General features: G+C 52.8%; 1 protein-coding gene across 5 annotated transcripts in view; it reads right to left on the minus strand.

The window, feature by feature from the left end:
- Positions 1–884: 884 nt before the first annotated feature.
- The window catches only part of RNF157 (ring finger protein 157), a 66,240-nt gene continuing 45,970 nt past the window's right edge, over positions 885–21,154 (minus strand). For 2 of the 5 annotated variants that reach the window (XM_019745566.3, XM_019745568.3), the window contains 13 exons: positions 21,021–21,064; positions 20,573–20,620; positions 18,766–18,837; positions 18,060–18,219; positions 17,812–17,924; positions 15,702–15,940; positions 14,931–15,039; positions 13,202–13,313; positions 12,550–12,737; positions 12,211–12,273; positions 11,130–11,178; positions 9,335–9,445; positions 885–3,649 (listed from right to left, as the gene is read on the minus strand). In XM_019745566.3, the coding sequence (XP_019601125.2) occupies positions 3,528–3,649; positions 9,335–9,445; positions 11,130–11,178; positions 12,211–12,273; positions 12,550–12,737; positions 13,202–13,313; positions 14,931–15,039; positions 15,702–15,940; positions 17,812–17,924; positions 18,060–18,219; positions 18,766–18,837; positions 20,573–20,620; positions 21,021–21,064 (1,430 nt within the window). In that variant the 3' untranslated portion in view covers positions 885–3,527. Of the gene's footprint in view, positions 3,650–5,473; positions 5,515–9,334; positions 9,446–11,129; positions 11,179–12,210; positions 12,274–12,549; positions 12,738–13,201; positions 13,314–14,930; positions 15,040–15,701; positions 15,941–17,811; positions 17,925–18,059; positions 18,220–18,765; positions 18,838–20,572; positions 20,621–21,020; positions 21,065–21,154 lie in introns of all 5 variants that reach the window. The other 3 variants (XM_019745567.3, XM_019745569.3, XM_074320777.2) reach the window with 3 other exon arrangements.

Genomic DNA, 21,154 nt, shown 5'->3' on the forward strand with positions numbered 1-21,154 from the left:
GTGGAGACCCCCGCAAGCCGTTTGCTCCGGGAACCGTACTCCCGCCCCGCCCCTTCTTGTCCCAGCTGCTCCGAGGCATCGACGGCTCCAAGGACGCAGCCCCGGGAGCGGGAGCCAAGGCTGGGAGCGAGCTCAGACTTGGGAACCGTGTGCTGGGGGTTTCATTTCCTCTCCTCTGGGCTGCGAGTGACACTCCCTCACGTTTCCGCGGCCTGTCCCTCCCTCGCGATCCGGAGTATCGGCTCTGCTGTCCGCGGGCAGGTCTGACTCTCCGATGCCACCTGCCGCTCAGGTCCGCAGAAATGGCCGTACCGATCGCAGACACACCAAGGCGGGTAGGGTAATCCATTTTCCCGGTAAGCGGCTTCCTCCCCACCCCTGACATTCCAGAAACTTCTGCGGAAGTGTTCTCCCTCCTTTCCAGATAGCTTAGGAAGTAGAGCTGGTGAGTCAAACTCAGAAAAGCCATGGACTTGCCAAAATCTCATAGCGGGGTCATTTACCCCATTAATTTCACCAACCTTTAAGTGACAGCGACTAAGGGTGGAGTCACCCCGGGACTGTGGCCCTTCCTCCTCCCTTTCCCTGGCCTCCCTCCTGTCACCAGCTTTTCTGCTTTTCAATTATTGAGGAGCTGCAGTGTTGGAAGTTCTCGGGTTTACAGGAGCGGGTGGGGGTGCGAGCTCCTTACTCAGGCGTCAGCCCAGGCCCTGGAGGGCTCGGGTGGGAAGCCTGTGCCCAGGGGATGGTATCAACTCCTACCCAAGGGCATGTCCTTCCCACCCCTTGCCCTCTTCCACTCCTCCACTTCCAGATCGTCTTGAGTAAAAGTATTAGAGGGCTGGAGAAAGTCGGATAGAAACTTTTCACAAATAGGCCAACTGTGCAGTTAACAGCTCTCCTTCCTGTGTAAACAGGTTTATTCATTTTTAGGAATCATGCAGCAATCCATAAATATTGCATCCTTGATGTCCCCACTGTAATGTGCCCACGAGTGTAACTCCAGGGAGTGAGAGGGGTACACAGATGGCACAACAGTACACACACACACTTGCACACACCAGGTGTGCAGATCCTAAAGTAAAGTGACCAACAAGCGTGCCAAGATCAGGTGGACAGGACACTAACTCTTCCCAGGTGAGACGGCTTAAAGTGTGTAGGTCTGTGCCCAGGAGGCGTCCCAGCATGGGCATGAGCTCTGGTGGGATGGAACTGGGTAGGGGAAGGAAGAAAAGCTCTGAGGAGGCCTGGATCACCACACCACCCGGACGCCATGGAAGAGCTCACACCTGAGTGTGGCCTGAGTGTGGCAGGAAGGAGTCACAGGCCTCCAGTTAGTCTATGTCCTCGTGTGAGAAGCCAGGCCCCAACCCATTCTCTCTGGGTCAACTTATAACACGACCGTCTCCAGATGATGGATGGGCCAGTAGGGTTGGCAGCTGCCCTGTTCCCTGATCAGGCTGACTGAGGACCAGCCCCTTTGGGTGGGATATTTCTGCTTGCCAAAGATTTAAATGAGAACAAGATGAGTGGGAGGGAAGACAGGAAGTGTCTGAGAAACTAGGAGTGAAGGGCCCTTCTAATGCAGATATGGCAAGGCCTGGACGAAGCTTTCTGAGTCTCTTTCTGGGAGAGGACAAAGACCCCCCAGAACAGGTGAAGATAATGACTTCCTCTTAGGGTTCCTGGCCACTGTGGCTACTGTTTACCTGCATCTCCTTCATCTCAGGTAACACCACACTGTGGATACTACCTGCTGGGAGAGGAGGTGGGTCTGTGTGCCACCACCCTAGGCTAAGGGGAGCTCCAGCTTCAAGGAATTGGGGAGTGGGGTTATTGCTCAGATCTTAAATAGGAAAGGTGGGAGAAAGAAAGGCCATGAAGTGGGGCCTGAACCAGCAGGGTCCACTGCAGGATTTCAGACAGGGTGGGTATGGGAACTCAAGACAGAAGCTTAGAGTCCAGCGCGGCTCATATTACATCTGTCAGAACAAGTCACCTCCCCTCCTCCGCCCCATACCAGGGCAGGATGTGAGCCACAACCCGGGAGGGTCACCGCATACATGGCAGTGCACAGAAGCCACACAGAACGTGCAGTGGATCCCCTGGCACTGGGCTCTCTGAGGCCCTGGAAATGGCTCTGAGAAGCTCTTCTAGGGTGACAATTCCAAATACTAAGACAGGCCATCAGGAAGGACAGAGCCACATCTCAGCCTCACATATTGTTGTATCTAGCTTTGCTTCCCAATGCTGTGCTGTCCACTAAAGCACAAAGCAAGAGCAGTGTGGAAACCATAACACAACTGTTGAGAGCGGAGTAACTCTGCCGCTTACGGTCTCCCCTCGCTGTTGCAGCCCACCTCACGGGGCTGGGGTGGGCACGAGGCGTCAACAACAGCTCTAACTCTCTAATGAGCCTGTGGAAGGCAGTACCGCCCCCTCCCCTCTCAAGCCCAGGAGAACTGGAAGGCAGGGGAGGAGAACGTGGGGGCGGGGAGCTCCCAGAGGGGAAGGCCCTGGCTCCCAGCCCCCTGCTGGCCGGCTCAGCACTTTCCACCATTTCTGTTGGGGCTCCTGGGCCCCAATGGGAGGATCACTGGCCCAACCTTCCCTCAGCCCATTTCTTCAACTATTAACAAAAAGGGGTGGAGACGGGGAAATAGGGATACGAATGCCACTTGACAGGGCTGTCGTGATGAAATGTGATAACATATGACAACTCCTAACACAGTGCCTGGCGCACAGAGGTGGTCAGAAAGTGTGGTTTTTGAAATGTCACCTTAGGATGGGGTCCCAGTCCTTCACGAATGCACCTGACCCTAAGAAACCCGCCTGAGGGTAACTGTTTAATGGGGGGATTCTCATGTTCAAGGCCTCCTTCCTAAGCACACAGACACACAAGGCACAGGAGACTAGCTCGGCTGCCAGAAGGAAGAACTGTCTTTTCAACCAACCTTTTGTTTGCCACCATGTCCCTTGTCCTCCAGAAAGGAGCTTTCTGAGGGAATCTCTATTTACAGTGCAATATGGCTTTCCCTTCTCACAGGAGTCATCCCCCAACCCCACCCCAAATTGGAGGTTTCAAATTGGTTAAGATGTCCCAGAAACCAGAAAATGCCAGGTGGGCGTCTGTGATGAAGCAGCGAAAACTCCAAGTCGTCTTGTTCTAACCCCTAAGGAGGAGAAAGATGAACTATCAGCCTGTGGACCTGGGCGTCACCTGAACGAAGATCAAGCAATATGGTGGGAAAATTCCACAGCATCTCTGCAAAGGGTCTCATGAGGCGCAGTTCATCGATGGCTTGTGCCCACAAGCAGAAAGGAGGCTTCCGGTCCCTTCTGAGGGGAGGGATCACGGTTATGGCAGGAGATGAGGCTGGGAGGAGCAGGCTGACCTCAGTGTCCAGCTTTCCCACGTATCCAAGTCTCCATGTGTCTTGCTGAGCATGCCCAGGAGGCCAGCGATCCAGTGAGGCCAGGATGGCCCACGGGGACAGGCAGGCAGCCCTGCGGTGGGGGCGGGGCTCTCAGACTGCCAAAGGACCCCACACGCAGGGCCTGTTCTCTGCGTCCTCCAGGCTGCTGGATGATAAGCGCCGGTGCTGTGTGTTGTGACGGCTGACTACGTTGTCATCTGCTTGCCAGGCACCTGGAGGAGAGAAAGGAAGGTTATAGGAGCCAGACCGTTGGCCAGGTCCAGATGGTGTCTCCAGCAGGGCAGCCCAGGAGCTCGGCACAGACGTAGCAGGATGCGTGTTACCTGAAACTTGTGTGCACATGCCGGCCACATGGTGTGAGAGCATGGGCAGAAGTGGGTGCCACCAGGTGCAGGGGGCCACTCCTGCCCCACCGGGCTAGGTAGGCATGACCAATGTGGCCCACTGACAGAGGGACACGCAGGAGGTTCCTTGTTTTGTGAATGTGCCCTAGGATCCACTTTTGTATTTCATTTGTTTTGAACTTGGGCCATGTGTTATGGTGGACAAGGAAAAAGAAAGTGGGTCTAGCTGAGATCTTCCTCAGAGCAGGAAGAAGTGGAGGGGATGCAGAAGAGTGTGTTCATTTGGGCCCAGAGTGTTAGCATTCTTTGTTCGCTGGGGGTTGGGGGGCCGGAAGTGACTGGCTGCCCAGCAGGGTGCCAGGGACCCAGTGGCACTGGGGGAGGACAGGGCGATGAGGGCTCCAGCACCCCTTCCCCCACACCTGTTGCTCTTCATCTCTTTCTGACCCGAGCAGCAGCCTAGCAGCCTCTGAGGTTTGCTCTCAGCTGGTGCCATCAACCCCAGGAGACATTAGCTCCAGAGCCTTAGGGTCCCACAGGTATCACCTACTAAACACATCATCCCCCCCAACCTGGCTTCTTGCACGTGGAGCACCAGCTGCTGTGGTGCAAAGCCCTTTCTTCTCTCTCCTTCGTGCTCTGTACCCAGTCCATCCCTGCCCCGTTGTGCACGCCCCAGTTACGTCTCAATGTCATCAGATCACCTGGGCTCCACTCCCAGTTCCTGAGAACGACTGTCAGCCCAGACAGGTCACTTTCCTTACTTCACAGGGCTGCAGTGACAACAGGTAGCACGGGACAGTGCTGAGCAGGGTACCGGCTGGCAGGCTGTGCTCAACAACCAGTGCCCCCAGGCTTTGCTTAGCCACCCTCATCTCTTCCCTCCACCTCGTCTTAATGGTTCCCCCAGCCCACAGCCTGGCTCCATCCAGTGCAGCCAGAAGCTGCTGTGGGAGGAAAGGCAGGGCCGCAGCTGCCCACACGCTCGGGATGAAGACCCAACTGCCCAGGTTAGGGAAGGCCTTCCCTCCTCTGGCCCGCGGACCGCCCAGGCTGCACCCCCACACCCTGCCCTCAGCCCCCAGCCCGATGAGGCCCAGAGGATGCCCAGCATACGCCACTCCACTCCACTCCGAAGGCTCCCCCAGTCTGCACTGCCACCCACTTCTCACTGCGTGGAAAGGGTGGAATCCCTGAGCTCCTTGAACTCCGCGAGCCTGTCAGCTCCCCGCAGGCCAGCTCTGAGGGTGGGCCTGAGGCTCCCCGCGTTCATATTTGAGGGAGGACAGTCACAGATGTGTGGGGTCGGCCTCAGGTTCGGCCAGCCCAAGACACGAAACCCTCGAATGGCAGAAACACTAGGATTAAGCGGGTATAAACTGCTTATTTCCCAGAAAGGTCCTGCTGTGCGAATCCATCCTAAGGCTCTAATGGTGCAGGAGATGGACACCAGGGGAAGAGAAGTAAAACAGGACATTCTCAGGTATCACTCACACCTAGTGGGAATTGGGGGACCTTTAGTCCCTGGGTGGGGTACTGGAGCCTGGGATGTGGGTCTGCAGTGCTCTGTGCCTCTGAGGGTGGCACTCTAAGTGGGACAGGGTGAAGAGAAGGCAAGGTTGCCCTTTAAGTTAGGAACCCCCAAATAAAATGAGTTGTTTGTTCATTTACATAATTTGGTAGATCTCATACCTATTCCTCAATGTTTATGGGGCAGGACTCCGGAACTGCGGCTGTTTGGTAGGAAAGACCAAAAGCAAATGGTAAACAGGAGAGAAGACACACATGCATGCACAAAATAAAAACACCGTCACTGTCGCCACCAGCAGCTCGCCAGGAGACCGCGACTGACAGGCTGCCTGCTGAGTTTCACGTGAGTCCACGATGCCAACACCACCATTCTAGAATACTCAGCCAGGGCCAACCACCAGTTTCTTCTGGAACAGCCTCAAGACTCAGATCTGAAGTCGGTTCTCCCTGGCCTCTTGATATGCTCTCGGTGGTATCCTTTCCCCTACAGAGGACCCTGACGGCCCTCAGAAAAACCCTGCTCTCTGCTCCCCTCCACCAGAGGGCTAGCGTGGCTGGACGAAGAAAACCCAGAAAACTCAGGAGGACTTCCCGAGCGAGTGCTACCATTTTTTCCAGCCCTTCAGCCAGAAAATGGAGCTTGGAGGTTTAAAATCCTTTACGGGAGATGGACAAAGGTACTTTCCACTCAATCCCCACTTTGGGGAATCAGAAATAGGAGCTTAAGAGACCTCTAGAGGCAGATTTGGGGAGCACATTTAGGGCAATTGCGCACACCTCTTTCCTGCCTCTGCCAAACCACTAAGTAAATTCAAGGCTATAATGGTTCAATTGCCTTGTAGAGTTTCTCTCCAGGGGAAAGAAAAAGTTAATTCGGCTTTTTCCTTAGTGTCTATGAAGCGTAAACTTTCCTAGTAGCACCTTAGTCTTGGGTCAGTTACTCCTCTTGAGAGGAGTGAATTGAATTTCAGGTCTCCTTAAGTATTTTTAGATTTCATTGGATACGCCCACTCCTGTGCAATGCAGTCATTTAAAAATATATTTGCATTTCCACTAACACACCCAAATCGTCTTTGCTTTTTGCCATCACATACACTCCCCAGAGCTTTTTCACAGAATTATCACTGGTCCCCTGACCACTATCCTGCCACTTGTGTGATATTCCATTAAATTCCTTGGAACCACCTCTACTTAGCATGGCCCTGAAATTCTAATCTGCTCACCACCTACACCTGTCACCTTAGATTTCTTCCCTTTGAGAACTTTTCAGAACCTCCTCCCACCCCCTTGGTTGTGGGGCCCAAGAAGGCCCAGAAGCCTCTTAGGACAACTCTCGGTGTCACTGATGAGTGTGGTGAAGATGGGGACCTGAGTGGTCCTCACCACTGGCTGGATCTCCTGACAGAGCACATGTGAGCATGGGGAGGGTGGTGTGCGGACAGGGAGAACGGGGGGTGCTCCCCAACCCCACTTCTCCTTGGCCCTCCGTGCAGGGAGTGGGAAGCTGTCCCGGTATCATAGGAACCCGAGGGCCGAGCCAGCGGCAGGTATCTCAGTTGTAGGATGGGAAGTTTCACCTGATGGCTGAGGGAGAAGAGGCCCATTCATTCCATGGGACCTACCAAAATGGATACGCCTGTCACTCACCCAGCAGATGCTTCCAGGGAGTTCCCCAGCACTTTGCTACCAGTATAAAGCCAACAGCAGAAGCAGAGAAGCGTTTTACCATGAGAGCAGATGTGGTTACCCTGTTCCGTATGTCAGAGCCCTTGAGGCCTCTGGTGAGGTACCATGGGACAGTTCACTCAAGTGCTTACACCCGAGTCCCGCTCCCAACAGCCGTCACCGGCATCTGGTTTCATGTCTGACTTCCACTGTGAACTCACATTAATCTCAGATCAGCTAACTCCTGAGATCGCCACAAGGAGCCCCACAGGCCCTTCCTTCCTTCCTTCTAGGTCTCGCTTCCCTCTCCCTGCAATCCCATCAGTGGAATAAGTACCAAAAAGCAGGCTGGCCAGAGGGATCAGGAAGAGGACGCAGCAGAAGGAATAAGCTTAAAGTGCCACCAGCCTGGTCGGCTAAAACCATTCCCAGCAGCTCCCTCTGCCAAAAAAATGGGGGTGGGTGGAGAAGCCGCCCGAGGGAGGCAGGAGCCTAGATTCTCCCCTGAAGCCCAGCGAGCGGACGGCTGATGTGGCTGCCACGGACACAGGGCCGAGTGAAGGCAGAGATGTCATCTTCCCCAATTAGTGACCAAGGATGCCAAGACCAACCTTGCCCGTAACCCTTGCACAGAAGCATGTCCATTTTTCTGGAACAGGAGTGACTATATCCTCACAGATATTTTTTCTCGGAAAATGTTGGAATATTGAACACAGGCCCTTGCCAGTTGGGAATGGAAACCTACGCAAGAGCCTCTGGGATGGGCGCAGGCCCAGCAAGCTTGGTGTGGGGCGTGGCATAGCCAGGGAGGACAGTGTTGGCACAGAGTGAACATGAACTTTCATACGAAGTCTAGGGAACGTAAATGAATTTAAAAATAAACAAACCAGACAGACAGATTTTACACTTGGCAAAAAGACGTGGAAAACAAATGGACAGACAGAAGCGAGGTACAGAGTGGGGAGGCGGGGGGTGAAGAGTACCCTGGGCTCCAGCAGCTCCAGGCCAGCCCTGACTAGGTCACCGCTGATAGAAAATGCCCCAAGAGCCCTTTGAAAGGCTGGAGAAAGCATCTCCCAAGATGTACGGCTCGCTCCCCTGCCACAGCCTGCGCAGGGCCCAAGCGTGTGAGGACCCGTGTCTTTCACAGGCTGATGGAGAGTGGCAACCACAGGACGCTGTGTCGCCCCAACGCCTCTGGCCACTTCGCTGAGCGAGTAAAGCACTGGACCCATATGATGTGGCTGTTCTGAAGCTGAAATAAGCCTTCATTTGCGGGGATGTTAGATTACAGACAACAGTGTGAAGGACAATCTCTGCTGTCAAACCGGGAGCAGTGGCTTTGACCTAGCCGGCGTGGGCAAGGCTTGGCTTTACAGAAGTGGCCTGTGGAGCCCTGAGTGAGTACATGGGGCAGAAGGAGGCCGGAGCACAGCGTGTGACTAATGTGGCTCCGCTGTGAGAAACCAGCCTAGATTGTTTCGCTTCCTGAGAAGGAACACGGCCCGGCTAGTTGACAGCTCTGATTAAATCTCAAGTTAGGGCTCCAGGAAGCCTGGTCACTGGCAACCCCTGACCTCTCCTTTGGGATCCAGGTCTAATAAGTACAATGCAACTGAGAACCCAAAGCTCATGGGCTCACAGAGCCATTCGCTAGTCTGTAAAACGTTGGCACTCAAATTCCTCCCTGATCTTACCGTGTTTCCCTGAAAATAAGACCTAGCCTGACCATCAGCTCTAATGCGTCTTTTGGAGCAAAAATTAATATAAGACCTGATCTTATTTTAATATAAGACCGAGTATAATGTAATATAATATAATATAGTATATATAATACAAATAATATATATAATATATATTATAATATAATGTAATGTAATACCGGGTCTTATATAAGACCAGGTCTTTCATTAATTTTTGCTCCAAAAGACGCATTAGAGCTGATGGTCTGGCTAGGTCTTATTTTCGGGGAAACACGGGAGCTAAACACATTGTTCTGAGGAGCTGCGGATGCCCTTTTTAAGGGCTTGGGCTCTTTCCAAGACCACCCTAGAAAGGTGGGGTCTGCCTCAAAGTTCTTGGCCACCTGCCATGGGGTCTGCAAGATGGCGATGGAGGGGGGCTGGTCAGACCAGGCGGGAAGGAGAGGACGAATTCTCCTCGTGTTCTCCCTCAGAGCACCAAACTCAAGGACTGTCCTGAGGCCTCCTCACTTCCTTTCAGCAACAGGTTTTGTAGCACAGCCCAGGGCCTCTTGCTGGAGCTGCAGGGCAGGAGATGGGTGTCCCAGGGTGAGAGCAGGGGTGTGAGCAGGGGAGCGTCTCCCACCAAGTTCATGTTCAGCAGACTGCCACTCACCGGGTAAGCAGACCTCAGAGCACAGCTTATTGTCCAGTGCTTTCACGCTGGCGATGTCAAAGTCATTGTTATTGTCACACTCCATACCTAGAAATGCGCATGTCCTCTGGCCTGTAACGGAGTTAATGCAGTTAGACAGGGGCTGGCTGTATTTTTTCTCTGCTTTGCTGTCCTTAAAATAAAAATCTTAAGGATGGAGACAAAAAAAAAAAATCAAATCATATGTTAAAAAAAAGACAATAATTAGGTGGGTAAAGAGTGGACAATAAAGGAATCAAATTGTGTGGGCATGTCCGTGTTGTTGAGCTAGCCTGCTCGGTTTCCTAAGTGGCCCCTTTCCAGCCATTGTTCCGCAGCGTGCCAGACCCCTGGGGGGGGCGGCTGGAAGGAGGCAGGTCACGGAACGTGACCCAGAGCGGGGCTCTGCGGGAGGGGGAAGCTGGGGAGCCGTTGGTGAGGCTACCGGTTCCTGCCTGCGTCTGTTGGGGCTGTGGGGCATGTTATGGCCGTGAGGCTCTGCAAATGACAAACACACAGGACAATTGAAGGCCTCAGGGTCCACAGTGTCGGGTGTTAAATCAGAATCATGGCATTCTGAAAACTCTGATCGCTTTTCTTATGAGACCCGTTATTTTGAATATGTCTTAAGGGACCGACCCAGAAGCCTACAGACATGGTAGACGGGAAGGGGGAGTTTTAGAAGTGATTTTTTTCAAACTCCCTTTGTTTTTCTTCCCTCGGTGAAAGGGAAAAGATAAAACATAAACCCACCGTGCAGGCTGCAGAGCATCCGGCGGAAACCACCTGTGGCCCTGCATTTGTCAGAAGCAAATACTCTACTGGGGGAGGGACAGTCACAGAGGGAGCTTTGAGCACTGAAGACATCACCCTCCTCTCGGGCTGGCGGGCAAGTGTGAGGGAGGCACAGCCTTGGCAGCCACCCCTCCCCCGGGGCTGCTTGGCCAGCTGAGAGGGGTCGAGTCCACATGCACACCCCGAACTCCCCAAGCAACGGCCAGCGCCAAAGCAGAAGCAACTAGGATGACATCTGCGTCCAGGCTGGGGTCCGGGTCAACTTTGAAGGTGCCCTTCTGCGGGAGGCACCTCTGAGCAGCAGACGGGAGAGATGCCAGTTTCTGGAACACAGCGGGGACCTTCCCAGCTCCACTCCCTTCTTCCTTCTCCCTCGCCCTGCAGATCAGTCCTGCGAGCCCAACTAGAAACAACGTTCTTCCAACGAAACATACGACTGGGGCCCCAATTCTGGTAACAAGATCGCTGCAATAGCTACAGAACGCTTGCTCGTCTACACTGAGCTGCTGGCTCCTAAGATCCCTGTCACTGTAACGGGAGCCATTGTCTTCACTAAACCAAAACCAAACCAGCTGCCTGAGAGTCCTTTCTCCCCAGTGGAGGAAACCGTTTTGCTGCTGCTGCTAAACTTCGGGGGCTGCTGGAGCAGCTCTGGGGGGCTCAGCTGAATGACTGCAGCAGGAAGGGAGGCGCTGGCAGTTGCACAAGAAGCTTCAGAACCTACTCGATGTCAGCGCAGAGCTACACAAATTCTCTGTGCATCCTCCGCCTCATCGCCGTGGCTGAGCCAAGAAAGAGCGGGGAAGGCGACCGCGCTCCTCGGCGCCGGCCTGCGTTCCTGTGCCATCAGGAAGACAATCTCTCCCCAGTGGCGCACCCCTGAATCGTGTCCCCACTCACATCCGTGACCCCTTCTGTACCTTAGAAAGAACAACCCAGGCCCAGAAAGAACTAGAAGAGGAGCAAAGCCCAGGTCTTTTACCATCTTCTTGTGTGGGTGATCCATCCTCTTCCTCTAGGACACCGTTTCCCTACGACAGAAGGAAGGCACTCTGAGTGAGCAGGCAGTAAAATGAGTCCACGACCGGAGGTTAGGGCACCGACCGCCCACGCGATCGAAAATCCACATATGACCTGAGTGGGCCCTCTGCACGCATGAAATCCCAACCGTGGATTGAAGATACAGTTGACCCTTGAAAAGCGTGGGTGTGAACTGTGCTGGTCAAAGGTCAACTGTGTCTTCATGGGCTGAAGGCAGAACTCATCATCCTGACAGCGTTTAACTCCAGGCCCTACGCGGATGGCACACATTTCCCATCTGAGTGTGAGGTGCCTAGGAGGCCCCGCAAAGGCAGAGGTGGAGGGGTGAGGCGGGGCCGGTCATGCCAGGAACGTCAGGAATAGCCGTGGTCAGACTCTAGCTCAAACTGTTTTCTAAGGTAGAAATAACAGTGGTCCACTGAAAAAGCAAACAGTGAGCTCATAAAACTTGCAGAAATCCTTTAGGATCTCCAACCTAATCCAGATAACTCCTTCGAGAGCATCTGGCCCAAGACAAAGTTCTAGCACCATCACTGTGAGCTGGGCATTTCCTGGCCGTCCCTGCCCCGCGCCTCGGTCAGGGCACTTCTCACACTGAATTATAATCCTGTCCTCCCCACTCCCCGCCCCCCTGGCCAGGGCTCCTGGATGGGTATAGAGGGTGGGGGGCAGGCAGAAACCAGGTCACTTGGGTCTTTATGCCCCCCAGTGCCAGGCAGTGCCTGTGGCACAGTCATCCTTTGTACATCCTAAGTGAATGAAGCACAAACACTTTCTCAAGGTCTAGGGTCTGGCGGGAAAGTGTTCCCTCTAGAACCCACGCCTTGCCTGTTACACGGGGAGCAGAGCCCTCTGCTAATGACAGGCCACCAACTGGGGTGAGCGGCTGCTCGTCCCTCCATCTGGCACCCCTGACCGGCCTCCTTGGAAGGCTTCTGCCAGAACAGCGCCATCCTAGCTGCTTCCCCCGCCAGCACCAACAGTCCCTCTGGGAGGCCACAGGGCGACCCTGTTGCTGTTACCTCTGCATCCTGCTCGTCCGCAAGGCCGACAAAGTTGCTGTCTGCAGACGCCGCTGACATCACCTGGAAGAGAGCACCACGATTCGCCGCACAGACACGCCGGTTCTCCCACCCAGTGCGCCTGGCAGCAAACCCCAACCAGGTCCTCTGGGCGGACGTGGTGCCCAACGGGATCAGGGCTGAAGGAGCCTTCAGTCACACCCCAGCCCCCATTCCCCTGGCTCTCTTTCCAAGCACGGTGGGGGCTCTGCAGATGTTGCTGGCAGCCCCTGCAGGGAGCGACGTGGGACACACATGCGGAGCACAGAGGGGCCAGCACGTCCCGTGCCTCTCCCTTACCTCTCCTTCCTCTGAGGGGGCCCTGCTGGCCGCCTGTGGGGAAGGGAGAGCCTCTCCCTCGTCTTCAGTGCCGGGGGCGATGTAGGAGCCGGACATGGAGGAAGCCGTGTCCGTGCTGAGCTGGGAGTGCTGGCTCTGGGAGGACAGCATGGACATGACCGACGGGGCCAGGCTGCTGCTGGCAGGGTCTTCGAAGACAGGAGACGAGGGAAGGAGATGAAGAGAGGCCGGGTTTCGGGAGCTGCCTGCCCAGGAGCAGAGCTCGCTCCCTGTACCTCGCAGCGAGGACCACTGTGGCCTCACCTTGCCCTCACCTGAAAAGGTTTTAGAGTTAAGGTGTTCCACATTTTAGAGCTCAGAACTCAACCTCGGGACCAGGGATTTGCTTCTCCCTGTCAGAATGTTCAAGAGGGACCTTGCGCGGGCAGGACTGGCAGGGAGACACCTGCTTCTCCCCCAGCTTGGCGGCCAGAGCGCCATCTCCTCATAGGACAGCAGGGCCCCCTTCCCGCTCAAGTTGGGGCCTGCGTGGCCACACACCTTAGGTATGAATTTGCAGCTCCAGGTCTGTTCCCGAGGAAACATTAGGGGCGCTGTGGACTAGTCTGAGGGGGAGAACATGCAAGCGATCGCTCCCTGCTCCCTCATGTACCTTCTGGGGAGGAAATGGTGGAGGAGAGAGGCGTCCCTGTGCAAGATGACTGGTCAATAGGGCCCGATGAGGACAGGGTAAGATTCTCGCTGTCTGGAGTTCCGCCACATTCCTGGGGGACACGGAGGACGCACTGGTCAAACACACTGGAGGAAGGGTGACAGGGCGGGGACGTGGGCAAAGAGGAGGAGGAAAGGGGACCCTGGGAGGGACTGAGGCGACATGTGTGACAGGCAGAGGCAGGCCATCTCTCGTCTGTCATCACCTCTCTCCAGCCCTGGCCTGGAATGGCTGTCTCCCAGGGGAGCTGCAGACTTCAGTCAACACACCCTGCCCGAGGCACAGCATCTGCTGGGGCCATACAAAGACTGCAGCTCAGGTGACACAGGTCACCCAGCAGCTGTGACATGGGAACACCCCAGGTTTCCCTGGGGTTATAAACAGCCTTCCTTCTGAAGGAGAAGTACACAAAAGCAGCAGAGGTCTCACTGCCTGCTGGGCCTCTCCACTGGGGTGTCGGGTTGGTTCTAAGACAAATGCCACCTTCCCTCCCAACCCGCTCCTCACACCCTACCTATCAGTCACCTGGACGGGCAGAGGCGAAGTCCTTGGGGTCTCTTTTCCCCAGGCGTCCTTTCATCTTACTTCTGGCTTTCCCCCCCGCCTGGGTACTGGAGTAGCCCTGGCTGGCTGGTCTCCTGCCTAATCCAGCTACACACCTCCGGCAGGTGGGCCTTGGGAAAGCAATGCTCTCACGGAACCACTGGCCTACTCAGAGGCCGCACTTCCTGCTCTGTGACTTGGCATGTGCTGCCACCTGGAATGCTTCTCTCACATTTCTCTTCATGTCTAAAGAATTGCAAGGTTCAGCTCAAATGCTACCCCTCCATCACACCCGTTCTGGTTTCTTCCACGCGACGTAATCTTCCACGCCTCTGCCACAGCACCGTATTGCCCCTGTTTTGGGTGCACTTGTGTTCTCCTTACATTCATTCATTCATTCAACAAACACTTAACTGAGCGACAACTGTGTGCCTGGTACAGTACATGTCCTGTGCCCGCTAGATCACGAGCTCGTAAGCACAGGAACCATTCTGCCATCTTTGTATGCTCATGGTACCTGGCTCACTGCCTTGCCAAGACTGCGAGAATGACCCTCGTTAATAAAGTCTGTGCAGGGTGCGCCGGGAGGAAACCCCATCGTCTTCACCTCACTGGCCTCCTGGCACGCTCCCCTTCGGGGCTGCTCCACCCGCTGTTCCTATGCCTAGAACCTCTTTTCTCAGACGTCTGCATAGCTCGCTCCCACCCGCCTTCGTTCTCTGTTCACAGACCGCTTTTTAAGACAGCAAGGCCCCACCTCTGGCCTGGACACTCCTTTCTCCCTCTCCTGTCACACTCATCCACAGCGCCGTCTGACACACATTTTCACCTACTGGCTTTTGTGTCCGCCGCCACCCCACTCTCAAGAATATCAGCGCCCTGAGGGCAGGGACCTTTGCAGTGCCCTCACTGTTGCCATCCTCAGCACATGAACAGTGCCCGGTAAACAGCACAGGCCCCATACACTGCTGAACGAATGAATCCAACGCAAGTGTTGCTGCTGTCTCAGAGAGTGTTCCAAAGCGGTTTGATGAATGAATGACAGCAGATGGACCAAACAGGCAGGAAGGTAGGAGACAAGCACTTGCAGTCTACCGTTTAAGAAAGGGGGGGCAGTGCAGGTTACCTGTGCAAGCTGCTGAGCTGATGGCCTCGGAGAGAGGTGCGTCTCAGATTCGCTGCAAGAGCGCTCATCATCGTCTTCGTGCAGCACAGATGAGTTCTGGGAGAGGGACCTGGAACGTCCGGGAGAGGCAGCTGAGCCGACACCCATTTAGAGAACGGAAGTGACTGACCAGACTTCACAGGAGGACGAGGACCATGAGGGGAAGTGAAGGGAACCCCCAATCTTAAGGAGTAGGAAGGTGGGAAAGAACACCGGGAAGGGACTGAGACCTTTTCTGGGTGTCAGAAAATGTTTCTCTTTCGCTCCTTCAATAACTTGTGTCTGAATTTGGGAAAAACCACTGACCTATTTAGGGTCTTGATAGTTTCATCTATAAAATACCCTCCTTTACTCCGTCACAGAAAACTTGTCATGACTGGAACCTGGTTGGATTTAAATGCCTAAGAGATACATATCATGAGGTTCCTTCAGGCTTCAGACTCAGCAGTGGTCCCCAGGGGCCGTTGTCTGCCCTATACCCATGGCCCCTCACCCCAAACAGACTGCATAATAGATTTGCCTGCCTGGATCCTCCTGGGTACCCTAAGGAATGGGATAACCTGCCCCCCAAGTGTTAGCCCCAGGTCTTCAGTGAAACAAGAAGCTCTGAGGACGGCCCAGAGGGTCTATGTTGCCCAGGGGACTCAGGATGGGAGCCAGCCCCAAGGGGGTGAGGGATGATTGAAAGCACCCCCCATCCCGCCCCACCACAGCCAAGTGCTGGCTACTCACTTGGACAGACTCCTTTTGAGCTTGAGTCCTTGGCTGCTGCAGTCAGACAGGCGGTCCAGCGGGGAGAGTGTCCTGACAGGGGGCAGATGGCCGTCGCTGCCGTATGCAGGCAGCATTCCTGAGAGGTGGCCATCTCCAAGCACGCGGAGTGGAGGGACGGCTGGGGACGGGGTGAGGGGCCCGTTGAGGGCCTCCAGAAGAGACACCACTTCATAGCCTGGCGGAATGTTCTCGGAGGACTAGGGGAATCAGAGACAGGTTGAAAAAGTAATGAAAAGCTCTTCGTTTTAAGGCTTGATCATGTTTGTTACTCTGCACTGGAAAAATGTTTCCTTTTACATGTGGTCTGGCGGGGGGGAGGGGTTCTGTCAAAAACAGCTTCTGTATTAGAGGCCAAAGGAAGATAAAACGTCAAAGAACCACATATCACCACATATTCCTAGATTCTGCTTATAGGTGAACCTCCCAGTGTTTATTTTTCTGATTGTAATAGAAAATTAGGAAATTTGAGAAATACATAAAAGTAGAAAAAAGGGGGGAAAGTCAGTGATCAACCACCCAAAGTAGTAACTTTTATTAGCAGTCTGGTGTATTTTCTCCCAATGTTTTTCTCTGTACTGTTTACACACTTATAATCTATCTGTGACTAACAATTCTACCTGCTTATTTCACTGACCATCAATATTTTCCTTCACATCTGTCCCCTTTCCATGGATACTGTACGTTTTCTAACTGTCCCACTGGCACAGTTGTGTCCGACATTTCCGACTGCGAACAAGTTTTTGAGAAATACCCTTGTGCATAAATCTCTTCTCTTCAGATTATTTTCTTGGTATTCAATTCTTAGCTTTAGACTATCAGGTAGATGTGTTTTTAAGGCTCTTGAGAAACACAGCTCTTCTGTTTCTTCAACAAGCTTTCTAGTTACACTCCTAAAAGCAGTACCAAAAGCCGATTTCATTCTGCCAGCAGGGGTATCTTTTAAAAAGTTTTTAAATTTGGAAGGTGAAAAATGGTATCGCATCTTAATTTGCATAGTGTTATCATTAAATTTTAATGTGACTGACTTGTAAAACAATCATGGTTAACCAGCTATGTTTCCTCTTCAGAGAATTTGTTTTGTATCCCTTGCACATCTGTCTACTGTTTTATTCATGAGCTGTGCAAAAATGTTAGCCTTGCCTCTTGATGTAAATGTTGTGAAGACATTTTTTTTTCCTTTACATGATTTGCTTTTTGCCTTTTAATTTTGGTCATCTTTTACACTTCTGAAGTTTAAAATTTTTTACCTGGTAAAATCCGCACATTCCTTTTTGTAGTGTTCCACTGCTTTAAGCCTAGGGAGCCTTCTCCCATCCAGCGTCAACCGAAGGGTCAGCTTTAATTTATTTTAGGTTTTTAATGTTTTTATTTTATTTTATTCTAGGTTTTTAATGTTTTATTTGGTTTGCTTTATTTTAAATACAGTTAACTACTTACGCCATTTGGAATTTGTTATCTGGTGAGGAGTAAAGTGCTAAACTGGTCCTCCGCAGAGTTGACTCATCCGCTCAATACCACTGACTGAATAGTAAACCTCTTCCACTAGCGTGTTCTCTACAGAAAGTCACTATTTGCTGGGCTATCACCACAAGGCCTGGCGGCTCTCACACTCTCACTGCCACTCTGAAATGGAGGCAAGTTACCTCATCTACTCTGCTCCGATGAAGCCATGAGGTTGGATAAAGAAAAAGTTCCCTTCTTTGAGGATTCAGATCAAGACCGTAAATTACATTCAAATCCAAAACAATCGCCCCCTTGTTTCTGCTTGGGGGCGTTCTGAGTTGGACCCCCCTGAGGGGAAACTGCAAGCAAAGGGCTCTAGGCATGGTGAACAACAACGGGACGCGGGGTTCCCCAGGAGGAAAAGGGGATTTAATGGTCAGCGTCCAGTCTTCCGTTGTAATATTGGTGGGTTTTAACACAACATGGTCTCGGCCAGCTTCCTAATTACTTCCACGGCCAAAGTTTAATGACGCTGCAAAGGCATGTAGAGAAGGAGAGGCGGGACAAGTCAGCAGGGAGACTATCGTGTTTGCTTCCCAGGCTTGTGGCTCTGAGCCCAACTTACGGAATGCTCCTCCGAGTCAGATGTCTGGGATGAGATGATGGGGTTAAAGCTGGTTGGGGACAAGGGGCCCAATTTTTTCCTCATGGCTCGGATCTGAAGCAGCGCCCGGAAGGCTGCGAAGAAGAAAACAGGCGATGGCACCCCCGGTGCAGGAGTCAGACAGAACCCCTGTCATTGCTCCCAGTGCCCACCAGTGTTTGGACCCAGCAGAGCCCACCCGCCACTCGTCCCCCGGCTCGGGGGCTTACGCAGTCGGCAGATGGGGCAGTTGTTGGCCTGGTAGCGCAGGGTGTCCGCACAGGTGTTACACAGGCAGAGGTGGCGACAGGGCAGAATCAAGGTGTCCCGGACGTCCGACAGACACACCACACACTCAGCACTGTTGTCACTGACTTCGTCCTCAGCCACCTGGCGGGGGACACAGAAGTTTAGCCAAGGACACCAAGACACAAAGTATGGCCCAGACTTTCTTTACGAGGCAGTTTGCCGGAAGCGCTGAGACAAGTAACAAGAACAAAATCTCCCATGTACATTGGACTTTATAGTTTACCAAGTGCGTTCGCATACTCGGTTTCACTTATTCTCGGAACTGTGTGTTGTCTCACGTTCATCCTAGGAGGCTCAGCTCTGCCCCTTGCTCCCCACCCCCACCCCGACAGTCTGAGCTGAGGGGCCTCGGAGACCACACAGGGAAGGGAGAGGGCATGAAGAACCCTGCCAGGAACGGAGCTCTGCACAAGGACCAATCCAATGTGGCCTGCTTGTTTTTCATGTCCAAAGTGATGTAAGTATAATCATCTAAAGTAAGGACCAGGAAAACACCCTTCTCGGACCAAACTGAGCGAGTTTGGTGCCAGGGTTTCGCACGTGGCATTGCTAGATCCTGGCTTCATCAGAGAATTTCGCACTCTGCCTCCCGGGAAGAGTACACTCAGAATTTGGGCTAGAACTTGCCTTGGAATCTTGTGTGTTGTACTTGTTTTCAATTCCATAGATCTCCTGAAGGAGGTAGCTGACCCCATCTACCTGAAGAGCAAATGGACAAGTTCAAGGGCAGGCTGATTTTACCGACAGATGAGAGTGAGAACTCTCCCCCTCCCTTGGTAACCAAGGACTACTGGTTCACAGTGAAAAAAATCAAAGGCCTAGACAAGTAAAGGATGCTCTTATTTCCTTCTGTTTTCTCTTTGAGGGGAAAGAAAATCAAATGTTTAATTCACCCGCCATTATACCCAATTATACCCAATACATAAAAGTTCACCAATACAATAATAATACTTGTCCTGCCTCTTACTATTATGGACGGTTAAGAAAGGTGTAGATTAGAAAAAGATGGAGGATTATGCATCAAAATATGAGCATTAGCTATGAAATAAAAGCTAGGTTTAGACATTATAAAAATAAAGGGATGGAAAAGAGGAAGAATAAAGAGAAGGAGTGAAGGAAAAGGGGAGGGAAAAACGGAGAAGACCTTGAAGGAGAGGCCAGCTGAGCCCCCGCCCCTCCCTGCCACAGAGCACCCCACCTCCAACGCACAGCAAAATCACCCCTGCTGACCCTGTTTCTTAAAACCCCAACTTCAATGTCCAGTTCCACTCCCACTAGCCCGGGCCAGCCAGTGCCAAAGCTGGCCCTCCCCGTGCTTCTTACGCGAGCCCAGTCCTCTCCTCTGCCTGGTCTCTGTCCTACTGATCCCCTCCCTCCTCTAAGGGGATACTAGCCTGTCACGGATTCGTATCCCACTCTCCTGTTGGACAAAGTCTGTCAATCTCGCAACAGGAAAATAGATAAGCCATTTTCCTTGAGCTACCCCAGCCATCCATCCCACTGAAGCAGCCTGGAGAACGAGGCCTCCCCAGGAGGCAGCCCACCGAGGCCTGGCCTTTCCAGGCAGTACGTTGGGCCCAGGATCTGTTTCCTCCTCTGCCTCTCTTAAAACCTGTTTTAACTTAGTGATTATATTAGAAAGGACACTATCAACAAATTTAGACTAAGGTATCATTGACTACTATTGCCCTCATTCAGAGGGGAGAGCACTTAACCCAAAAGAATGATGTAGGATTTCAGACATCTATGACCCATCTGCAGGCAGGCGTGGGGTGGGGCAGCTGCCAAGCTACTGGCACCACGCTCCCCTCCCCACCCACCATGACTCTCCTACTTCTGCAAGAGTAGAAAGTGCGGGCACAGAGTGGGGTTAGGACTTCTGGCAGACAAATGCCTAACTTGCTGATCATACTGGAAGGGGGCAGGGGGTCAGCGATCTTTGAATTTTAGAATTCAATGCGATGGTTTGATAAGTAAAGCCAAGGGCTCTCATTGGCCCGAAATGGACACCAACACTTCATCCTTTAGCCTGAAATGTTTCAGGCCTGGCATTTTAGATAAAAAGAGTTCTCCCTAAACCTAATGTCAGGAGACAAATCTTATCCTTTCATCTCTCAAGTCTTTTGCTCAGAGAACGGCTGCCTCAATACCAGCAATTCTGGAACAATAAAGACACTAAAAATCAGTATTCCTTTCAGGCCACCCAAGTAGTTTCTAACACACAAAAGAATGTCCTTTTTCTCTTTTCTTCTTTGATTAGAAAAAGGCGGTGGGAGGGAAAGAAGAGTGCTTAGGGGAGGGAGGGAGGGGGGGAGAGAGAGAGAGAGAGAGAGAGAGAGAGAGAGAGAGAGAGAGAGAGAGAGAGGAAGGAAGAAAAGAGAAAGCAAAAGGAAGGAATGGCGACACCAACAGTCTCTGGCCCTCAGATACTCACTACTTGTTTCTGTTTGAGAGGCTTGACACAGAAAGTCCCATCTGTGTGCTAGAATGAAAATGTGACAGTTATGACAAGGAAGGAGGGTAGTCAAGCACCACTGTTCTTTGGTTACTTCTTCCAATTCCGTGTGCTCTTGGATACCATAGTGTGGGGTCACAGACTCCTAACCCTGGCACGCCTTACAAGCATCTGCTCTAACCTCTCCCTTTGAGGAAGAGGAAACTAGGCCTCAGGGGTTGAAGGCCATGCAGCCAGTTGGTGGCAGAGCTAGCGTTAGACCCGACGGTTGCCCCCAGTGTGGTGTTCCCCCACCTCCCCCACAGCCTCCCAAGCCAGCCCCATTCTGACGAGCTCAGGCAGCCAGCAAACAAGGGCTACACGTGTCCTCGCATAAAAGTCAAAATTAAACATACTAAAGTGAGGCCCTATAAGGCTACCCACTTACCTTTTCAAAAGTGCCCAGCAGTACGTGGCAGTGGCCAAAATACTCTGAAAGAGAGAAAGGCACGTGGATGGGGAAGAAAACCAGACAATACACCTTGATCCTACTGACCTTCCCCGATTCCTTGCAATTGGGGA

Source organism: Rhinolophus sinicus, chromosome 12 (genome assembly GCF_057876585.1).
Source record: "Rhinolophus sinicus isolate RSI-liver-muscle chromosome 12, RSI-T2T, whole genome shotgun sequence".
Taxonomy (NCBI): Eukaryota; Metazoa; Chordata; class Mammalia; order Chiroptera; family Rhinolophidae; genus Rhinolophus; species Rhinolophus sinicus.